General features: G+C 36.2%; 1 protein-coding gene across 4 annotated transcripts in view; it reads right to left on the bottom strand.

Moving 5' to 3' along the window:
* Positions 1 to 10758, bottom strand: part of FAM149B1 (family with sequence similarity 149 member B1) — a 58081-nt gene that overhangs the window by 16684 nt on the left and 30639 nt on the right. For all 4 annotated transcript variants that reach the window (XR_002779193.1, XM_023527893.1, XM_023527895.1 and 1 more), the window contains exons 6-7: positions 8727 to 8888; positions 5284 to 5471 (exon numbers count right to left, since the gene is read on the bottom strand). Coding sequence is in view for 3 of the 4 variants with exons in the window: in XM_023527893.1 (XP_023383661.1) it covers positions 5284 to 5471; positions 8727 to 8888 (350 nt within the window). In the remaining variant the exon portion in view is untranslated. The remainder of the gene's footprint in view (positions 1 to 5283; positions 5472 to 8726; positions 8889 to 10758) is intronic.

The following is a 10758-nucleotide window of genomic DNA, read 5'->3' as shown; positions in this document are numbered from 1 at the left end:
TGTGTGCTTTTTAATTGGTGAGTTCAGTCTATTTACATTTAGGGTGATTATTGAAATATGAGGTCTTCTTATAGCCATTTTATCTTTTGCTTTCTGGTAGCTTGATGTTTCCATAGTTTCCTTGTCCTTGTGTTTCTGTTTTCTTTATTTTGGTTGGCTTTTGTGGGTTTTCCCTCTGGTCCTTCTTCTTTTATGTTATATACTTCGGTTCTGAATCTTTGGTGTGTGGTTACAATTACGAATATATAAAGGACAGTTATATATATACAGTCATGCATTTTCTTCTATGTGTGCCTTATCTCCATTCCCCTTTGTGAATTTGGATCTTTGAATCCTCCCCTTTTCAGTCATTGTTGTCTCAGTTTGTCCTTATGTGTGCTAAATGTTCATTACTATCTTGCTATAGCAAATCTCTTCTTATTGTTTAAGCTTATAATGCCCTGTTCTTAGTATGGGTTGCATCCTTTGCTTCTATTTGCCTGATAGTCACCTTACTCCTAATTATGTATTTCTTTTTTTTTGTCATTTTGTTATAGGTGAGCTGACCCCTTTCAGTATTTCCTGTAGTGCAGGCCTCGTAGTGGAGAATTCTCTCAATTTTTATGTCTGTAAAGGTCTTTAGTTTACCTTCATATCTAAAGGAGAGCTTGGCTTGATAAATTACTCATGGCCGGTAGTTCTTTTCACTTAACAGTTTGAATATTTGATTCCACTCCTTTCTTATAAGGTTTATAAGGTTTGTGCTGAGAAGTCCGACGATAATCTAATGGGTTTTCCTTTACAGGTTACCTACCATCTTCTTTTCCCTGGCTGCCCTGAGATCTCTGTCATTGATTTTTGATAATTTTAATACAATGTGCCTTGGTGAAGGCCCAATTGGGTATTCTATTGACTTCTCGTATTCGAAGCTCCAGCTCATTCCTTAGATTTGGGAAATTCTTGTCAATTATTTGTCTGAAAATGCTTTCTAATCCCTGCTCCTTTTTCTCTCTTTTGAGAACTCACATTATTTTTATATTTCCTCTCCTGATGGTATCAGCTAGTTCTTGTATTTCTTTCATTATTTTTCATTCTTTGGTTTCTCTCTTCTTCCTTCTGATTTATTTCTAGATGTGTCTTCGATATCACTAATCCATTTCTCCATTTGACCCACTCTATTTCCCAAGCTTCCTATTTCATTTTTCAACTCTTGCAGTGTTTTTTTTTTTTAATCTCCAGAAGTTCTTTTCTGTTCTTTTTGAAGGTTCAATCTCCTTGCTAAAGAACTCATTCTGCTCATCTAGTTGTTTTTTCAATTCCTGAAATTCTTGATATGACTCATTTTGGATTTCACTGAGTTTTTTCAGAAGTATCATCCTGAATTCTCTGTCATTTAAGTCGCATATTTCTATGTCTGTAAGCTTATTTTCTGGAGATTTTTCTCTTTCTTTCTGACATGCCTTGTCACCTTGGTTGTTCATGGTGTTTAATGGACTATTTATTTCTCTGCCTGGGCATTAATGGAAGTATATTCTGCTTTTTTTTCCAGAAAGATTTATTATATAACGGCCTCTCATTAGCCTTTTGCAAAGTAGGAGCTTTTCTTTTGGTTTCCAGTAGGTGGCGTCTAAGCCTCTTGGATCCCTGCTTTATATAAAGCCTTATTAATGCCTTTTTATTTTCTCGTAGATATTTAATCATGCTTGTTACCCCTGATCAGCCTCAGTCCCTGTCAGTGTTCGGTCTTGGAGGTTATGGGGAGATGGGCCCTCTGAGTTGAGGGATGGGGGCTGCAGCTCAGCCTCGGTTTTACAACCGCGGCTAGTAAAAATCAAATGTTGTTTCTCTATCATCTGGCTTCTCTGCTTTCTGCCCTGATGACTGGGCCCTCCTGTCCGCCGTGTGGAGCTCACAACTCTCCCAGGCAGGGTTGCTCAGGGAAGTCGCTGCACCTTCTCCCCTCTCCCTCCTCCTACAGGGAACTCCAGCGGCTCTGAGAGGCAATGTCTTTATTTCTCCCAGTCCACTGCCCGACACCCGGGGTTCTGACCTGTGGTAGCTCTTATGTGCAGATCCCATGCTCAGATTTGTTGAGTTTTAGATGTTCAGCTTATTGTTGTTTCAAGGGGACATCTCTCACTCTGCCATGTTTCTCCAAGCTACCTTCCAAAGTTTGTTATTTTGATAAAGTCCACTTTATCTATTTTTTCTTTTGTAGTTAGTAGATTTGGTGTCATATCTGAGTCCACTGTCAAACAAAACAATAAACCCTCAGACCCAAATAGCTTCACAAACTCCAAGTAGAAGTAACATGAAGAAAATTACATCAAGACACAAGCTAATGAAGATATATTCCAATTTTTTAAGAGTTTTATAGTTTTAGTTCTTAAATGTGTGTCTTTTTTCTATTTTGAGTTGCTATTTTGTAGATGGTGTCAAGTAAGGTTCCAACTTCATTCTTTTGCATGTTACTATCTAGTTATTCCTGCACCATTTATTGAATGGTCTTGGCACCTTTGTTGAAAATCAATTGGTAATAGATGTGTGGATTTATTTCTGGACTTTTGATTGTATTACATTGATCTACATGTTTGTCCTATGCTAGCACCACACTGTTTTGTTTACTGTAGCACTGTATTAAGTTTTAAAATCAGGAAGTATGAATCCTCCAACTCTGTTCTTTTTCAAATTGTTTTGGATAGTCAGGGTACATTGCATTTCCATATGAATTTCATGATCAGCTTGTCCATTTCTGCAAAAAAGGCAGTTGGAATTTTCATAAGGATTGCACTAAACACGTAGATCTGTTTGGGGAATATTGCCATCTTAACAATATTAAGTCTTTCAATCTACAACACAGATGTCTCCATTCTTTTAGGTCTTCTCTAATTTCTTTTAATAATGTTTTGTAGTTTGCAGTGTTCAAGTCTTGCACTTCCTTGATTAAGTTTATTCCTAAGTATTTTCTTTTTGATGTTATAAGTGAATTATTTTCTTAATTTCATTTTCAATTGTTCATTGATAGAGGCTGGAAGAATTTTGAGAAGCAAGATAAAGAAAGCATAAATTGCCTTGAACAGACTTAGTAGAAATCTAGATTTGGAGGACTGTGTAGGGGAAGGCTCAGAAGGAAATGAGGAACCTTTTATTAGAAAGCAGAAGAAGGGAGACGCTTGTTATTTGGCGGCAGAAAGGTTAGTGAAATGGTCTCCTGTGGTCATCACTAGAACTTTCTAGTGATGATCCTGGTGATATAGCTAAGGAGATTTCCAATCAAGTGTTGAAGATGAGGCCTGATTTTTTCCTTGCTGCTTATGATAAAACATGAGATGAGAAAGATAAATTTAAGGAAAACTATTAAACATAAAGAAACCAGAATTTGATGATTTTGGAAATTTTCAGTCTCTCTAGATGGCAAAAGATTTACATGAAAAAAGGCTATCAGACTCCCCTTCCCTAAATTATACTGGCAGGAAGCAGCCTGATAAAACCACTTAGCTGCAAACATGTTCTAACTTTTGTGAAAAAGGAAGGCTGACTCAAAGGGTGAAACCAGAGGGTGGAGCAGATAGCTGAGAGGATTATTTCCAGGCCTGGAAACTTAATGAAGGAATTCCCAGTATTTTCCTGGCAGGATTTCAGAATTGACATGGACCCTTTTTACCTTCCATCCCCCCCCCCCCATCTTTTTAACTGGAATGTCTATGACTGTTATCTTTTCCCTGGCTCACTGTTGTATGTTGGGTGTGGGGTCACATAATTTGTCTCTAGGAGTGGAATGGCTGGATTAGATGTTTATATACCTGTGTATATAACCTTTAGTTTCACAAGTTTATAGATGGAAAAGAATTGTGCCCCAGTAACTGTACTTACTGTATTACATCCAATAACTTCATTCATACAAGGACCTGATTTAGATAAGATTTTGGACTTCTGAGGCAATGGCGATAATAGGATAGTCTCCTGGAAACCTTGGGAGTTGAATGTATTTTGCATGTGGGAGTACAAGAATGATTGGGGTTCAGGGGAGGACTGTAGTGGACAAGCTAAGGTGGCTCTCCTCTGATTCTTACCTTCACACCTTTGTGTAATCCCCCCCTTTGTGGGCAGGACCTGTGAATATTTTCAGACCAAGAGGTGATGGTAAAATTGATTGGATGTCACTGCCATGATTATGTTATGTTATATAAGCTTCTGTCTTGCTAGCAGACTCAGTTTTTCTTGCTGGTTTTGAAAAAGAAAGCTGACATGACTATTACAGCTACAAAAAACTGGATGCTTCCAGGAACACAGAAAGGGAAGTGGATCCTTTCCTAGTTGAGCTTCTACATGAGAACCCAGCCCTAACCAACACCTTGACTGCAGCCTTTTGACTAGCTAAGCAGTTCCTGGACTTCTGACCCACAGATCTTTGAAATAATAAATGTGTGTTGTTTGAAGTTGCTGAGTTTGTGATAATTTTTGTAGCACATAGAAAACTAATACAAACAATTCTTTAAAAGTGAAATATACATTCAACCATATAATCCAGACATTCTTCTCCTAGAAATTTACCCAGGAGAAAAGGAAATGTATGTCCAAAAAATTCTTGTACACTAGTGTTCATAACATCTTTACATGTAATAGTTCAAAACTGAAAACAATCCAAATGTCCATCAACAGATAAATGGATAAATTATGGAACAATGGAATACTACTCAGCAATCAAAAGGAATCAATTATTGATATACACAAGAACATGGATAAATCTCAAAATGATCATGCTGAGTGAAAGAAGCTGATAAAAAGAATAAATACCATATGTTCCATTTGTATGAAATACTACAAAATAAAAAAATAATCTATAGTGACAGAAAGCAGATTAGTTGTCGCTTGGGGATGGTGGGTCAGGCAGGGGTAGGAGGGAGGAATTACAAAGGTCATTTTGGGGGTGATGGATATGTTCATTGTATTGGTTGTTTCATGGGCATATACATAGGTCACCTTATCAAACTATATACTTTATGTATGGTTTATTGTTTATCAATTATTCAATAAACATTTAAAACTATATTTGCCACTTGCACAGGCTTTTTTCTCACAAAAAATTGTATTCAAAGAAGCAGCACAATCTCTGTCTAGTCATTATAGACTAGGTCTTGTTACTCATTCACTCAATCTCAAATATTTTCTAAATATCTCTTAGTTTCTGTGGGAAATATAAATATGAGTCTTTTGTACTAATGAAGCATGTAATCTAATAGACTGGGTAGGGTTTGGAAATCCTAAATTATTTTTTTACATTGTTTTCAAAAAGATCCTTACCAGAAGCAAATCCTTCCCAGTGACTACGTGTCAGATGCTCCATACAGCTCAGGACCTTGCTCCACACATCATCGAACACATAAGCAAGGACATCCTCTTTCATGCAGTAAAATGGAGCAATGGGAGGGTACCCTAATTTCTGTTTCTCTGTAGTTGCTCCTGATTTCTTTCCATGAAACTCCTCTTCCCTGTAACAGGAAGATGGAAAGACCTCGTAGTTATTATTATTTTTTTTTATATTATTTTCAAGTATACAGTATTTTGGTTAGACAGCTATATTGTTCATAAAACGATCCCCCCAATTGCTCCCTCTCTCCCCTGGCCCTCTACTTAGCCATCATATTAATGCTAATTGCATTCCCTATGCCATGTTCCCCATCCCCGTGACCAATTATCAACTACTAATTTGTACTTCTTTAACCCTTCACCCCATTCTCCCAACCTCTCAACCTCCTCCCCTCTATCCATCACCAAATTGTCCACTATATTTGAGAATCTGTTTTCTCATGGTTATTCTTCACTGAATGTTCACCACTGTCCTTTATGCTTCTTAGGAGTGTGATTTGTGCTCCACCCCCAATCTCCCTGCCCTGTATATGTAGCACATGTATTAAGCGGCCTTGTGAACTAAGGGAGATTTCAACAGAGGAGACCCTGCATTTCCCTTTGTAACCTCACCCCACCCCAATACCCTCCCAAAGGATATGCTAAAAAATAGAACAAGGAAAAGAAGACAGATAATCGCTGTAATTTTCTACCTTACTCAGATGAACATTGTCATCTGAGCAACAGCTATGACAATCCAGCATGAAGCAACATTTTTTGTTATATCCGAATAATATTTAGGTTAATATTAATGTGGCACGTTTAATGATGTAACTGATGTAATAAGCAATTACAGTGGATGTAATAAGCAATTACAGTGGATGTAACTGATTATGCTACATCATAATTTAAGGTAATGGTTCACTAGGGAAACAGTCCACATAGATTATTAAAATACTTTTACTAATCCAAACTTTTACTAGTGATTGGCTAGAAAGGAAAAGGAGGGGTGCCCAACAGCACAGGAAGCTACTCTGAGGCTCCTCGGGAGACCATGTATCTGTAGCCCACAAACTCCTAGTTAGCAAAGTCTATCTTTCTTCTGGCAGGGAGTGCCAATAGCCCCAGAATTCTGAGGGAGAAAAACTAGCTAATAGACGTGTTTGCATATGATGGATGTATTATAAACTAAGACAAAATAAATAGTGGCATTGGCTTGCAATAGGGAGAAATATCTCCCAGCCTCTACCATGACAGTTACCTCTAGGGCAGCAGAGGTCTCAAGAACTAAATAGGAAACTAGGCAGGAAAGAAGGATGCTAAGAGTTTTATGCAGGGCAGCCAAAAAGACTCTTTGCTGCTCCCTTCCCAAGGAAGAGCTGGCCTGGCATTATGTGGGGAGGATGATTGATTAGTAGTAATTGTGTTTTTCTTTTTCTTTTTAGAGGAGATAACACATTAATATGATGAAAAAATTCAAATTATACAGAATGAAATGTATGTATGTATGTATGTATGTATGTAGTGAAAAATAAGTCTCCTACGTCTCTGTCCCCTAGTGCCCATTCCTAGAAGTAAACATTATATATAAGTCCAGAGAAATAGGTACATTATACACTGTACTGCACCTTACTCTTTTATTTACAAATGTACCTAGGCCCTGGATCCCTATCTATACATATGAATTTGCTTCTTTTAAAAAATAGATGTTTTGGATGTACTGTAGTATATCTAACTAGCCAGTTATCGATCAATCTTTTGCTCTTCTTGTCAGTACTGTAATTAATATCCTTGTATGTAGTTCTTTAGCTACACAGGTATTATCTGTAAGATAAATTCCTATAAATAGAATTATTAAGTCAAGGGTATATGCATTTCAATTTGAGAGACATTGTCCACTGTTCTCTAAAGAGGTAGTATAATTCTCTAGTGAAAGAATATGCCTGTTTTCCCATTTAAGGAGTTATCAAACTACTTTATCTTTTGTTCTCTGCCAGTCTGACAGATAAAATTCATATATGTAAAATTCATTTTCTTTTTATGTGAACTATTCATGTTCTTTGCTGGTTTTTCCATGTTGTACCAAAATCATTTGCTGAAAATATTGTATATATTTTGATTTATTTCTGGGTCTTCAATATTTTAAATTAGGAACATTCTAAAGGTTCAACTACTCTGTTATTTTTCAGTCAATATCTCATTGGTATCTCTAAAATGAATGCTGCTTTTCTAAAAATCTTCCGTGTATTACCTGAACATTTATTTGGCTTTACTATGAGGAAAAGGGAAAGAGATGCCCTAAGATGACACCTATAAGCCGTTTACATCACATTTTAAATTAGTTAAATCAGCTTCATTTTTATAAGCTAAAACCAAGGAAGAAGACTTATTCGAGGAAAAAGGAAGAGAAAATAGAAATAATTTGACCTAGGCCAGATGAAGTAAAGGGAACGGGGGCAGTCTCTGAAAAACTACAAGAACCTAATTATGATTCCCTTGTAACAGAGAGCTAGCTTAGGGGTGTTATGTATAGAAATCTGGGTTATGTTTAGGTGACCCGAGGATGTACATATGGAGCACGTGAGTAAGCATGGCTCTGCAGGAAATATGTTGGGAAGAAGAGAAGTCTGGAATCATTTGACACAATACTAACTAAACCTAATTATACTCTCATATCGTAAAATGAAATTCTCACTCACTTCCAGATGTGCTGCTGTGACAATCAATTCTGGACCTTTTAAAGGCTTAAAGGAATAGTTTAGGAGGTTAATGTTTCAGAAAGGTAGCACAGAATAGTGAAGAGAGCTGGATTTAGAATCAGATGAGGTTTTTGTTTTAGCTTTACCTCAGACAAATCATTTAACTATCTGATTCTCACCTATCCTGTAAAGGGGGCAAATAATATTTATGTCACAGGATTATTGTCAGAATACAGTAAGAATAGATATAAAGAAGTATTAAATATAAAGTCTGTGCTGAGTATAAGGTTTTTATATAAACTGTATATACCTTTTTCAAACAGGATTTATGTAAATGAAGTTCACACTTCTGCTTTTATTAAAAGTTTCAGTGTTTCCAGGAGTTCCTGGTGATAATTTACAAAAGGCAAATCAAATTATGTGCAGAAAAAATTTAACTCATTTAAAAATGGTTAATCTCAGGAAGAGGCAGATGACGTGCAGGAAGAAATTTACACAAGGAAGTCTGGTATGTGAAAGCAATAGGAATTTATATCAACTAAGCACATGAATTCTGGATACCTGAGAAGTAACAGAAAATAGTAACGGAAAGTAATATAAATCTAATTATAGGTAATATTGGTAGTATACTTTAGAAAAAATAGATATTAATACATAAAATAGGCAAAGAGTAAAAAGCTTAAAAGACATACTACTCACATATCTGTTTGGTCGAATGCCAGATATTCCTCTATTATTCCTTCAGAGATTACACAGTCTTCCTCTTTTTCCATAGAACACAAGCTAGGGGATTTGGCAATGGAAGATGCTTTAGGAACATAAGAAGTTGAAAAATGTAACTTCTTTCCTCTAATACCAAATCTGGGAGAGAAAAAAAAGCAAATATTCATTATATATAACATAAACAGTTCTTACAGCAATTCAGTCACATGAGTTTTAGTTCAAAGTCCCTTGCCCTGGTGACACCTTCCTGGACTACTCTTAAGTTTTAACACCTGCTGGTTCTCCAAACAGGAAGAATAAATACTAGCCATAGACCTACTCTGCTTAGGTGTAGTAGGCAGTATTGAATGCTGCTTGCTATCTTTTCAAATGCAACAGCTATGGCTATAAAATAAAATAAAGAAATTAAATCTAAGAATATTTACATTCATAATTACATCCTTAAAGGCACCTCAATAACTTATTTTAATAACTCCATCGTTCAAAACGAATGCTCCTTAAAGGCAGGGGATCTGGCTCTCCTTCGATAGCTCAGCTGGTAGAACGGAGGACTGTAAAGGCAGGGGATCTTCTCTTATTTATCTTTAAATTTCTTTTCCAACCCAGGTATCAATGGATATGTGATGACTTCTTCATTTCAGGTTACTTTGGAGAAAGCCAGTCAAATCTGAGCAATACAATTTTTAAAAACTGCTCTTAGTTTAACTAAATATCAAATATAACCAATGTATACTTTGTGTTATTCTTTATACTTTTTTTGTACCTTAAGTATTTTATTTAATGGGGAATAAAGAATAAACCTTTGGCACTTTTCAGCAAGACTAGTGGGAAAAATCTTACTGGAAGACATTTTGGAAATGTATATTTGAAGCCTTAAAATAAATATACCCATAATTCGGTGGTTTCATTTGTAGGGATTTTCTTCAAGGATATGCCCTACAAGATTTGGCTATAAAAATTATCACAGAATTATTTATAATTGCCAAAAATTAAAACTAGCCCAACTGTTTCAAAATACAGGATTGGGGATTGGATGTTCAATTAATGGTATATTAATGTAATGAAATACTATGAGCTCATTAAATTGATGTTGTGGGAGAAAATGTAAAATGCACACAATAAAATGGTAAGTATAAAAAGATGATAAAATATGTAATATCATAAAATTATGTTTATATGTTACAGAGAATGGTAGGTGCCCCCCAATATCCATTCTCTCCTTTCCTAGTAAATCATGTCAGTTTAATTCAGGAGAGCAATGCACCCACCTCAAAGACTACATTTCCCACTACCTTGCAGCCAGATGTAGCCAGTACATACCAGCAGAATTGGTAAATGGGATCCTGGGAAGGCTGTTGAAAGAGAACTGACTTGGCTTTAAGGGGTGCCCTTTTGCCTTTCTGCCTGTCCTTTTTGCTACCTAGAAAGTGAATGTTGTGTTTGGAACTCTATCAGCCATCTTGGACCATAAAAAAAAACTTCAGGAAAAACATCCTCAGCTTACATAGTGTCACAAAAAGATGAAAGGAGTCTAGGACTCTGAAAACACCATGCCACCACTGTACTATCTTTAGATACCCTTCCTCCACACCTCTTTTAAAGTTTTTATTATTTTTAAAGAAATAATAAACTCTGTAATGTAAGCCATTAAAGAAAGTGTAGAATTCATAGGAAGTGGCTGGAAAGGTATGATGAGGCCAGACTGTGAAGTACTTTGTGTAGTAACTTGGACTAATTAGTAATAATGAAAACTAATTACTTTTCATAGTGATGAAAAGTAAAGTTTTTAAGAAGGGGAATAACAGGATCCTTGCTTTAGAAGATCACTATGGTGATGATGAAGAGGATAATATGGTTAGGAGGCTACTGCAAAAAATGAAGCAAGAGCTGGTGAGCTGATGAGAACCTGGACTATGTATGGCAGGAGGCATGGGGATGGAAGGACGGTAAGAGGAGAGAAACAGTTTAGAGTACCAACAGATCTAAACCAGCTGGTATTAATGTTTAT

Source organism: Pteropus vampyrus, unplaced genomic scaffold, assembly GCF_000151845.1.
Source record: "Pteropus vampyrus isolate Shadow unplaced genomic scaffold, Pvam_2.0 Scaffold20, whole genome shotgun sequence".
Lineage (NCBI taxonomy): Eukaryota > Metazoa > Chordata > Mammalia > Chiroptera > Pteropodidae > Pteropus > Pteropus vampyrus.
Note: the sequence above shows the minus strand (reverse complement) of the source record. Positions and strands in the feature narration are given on the sequence as shown.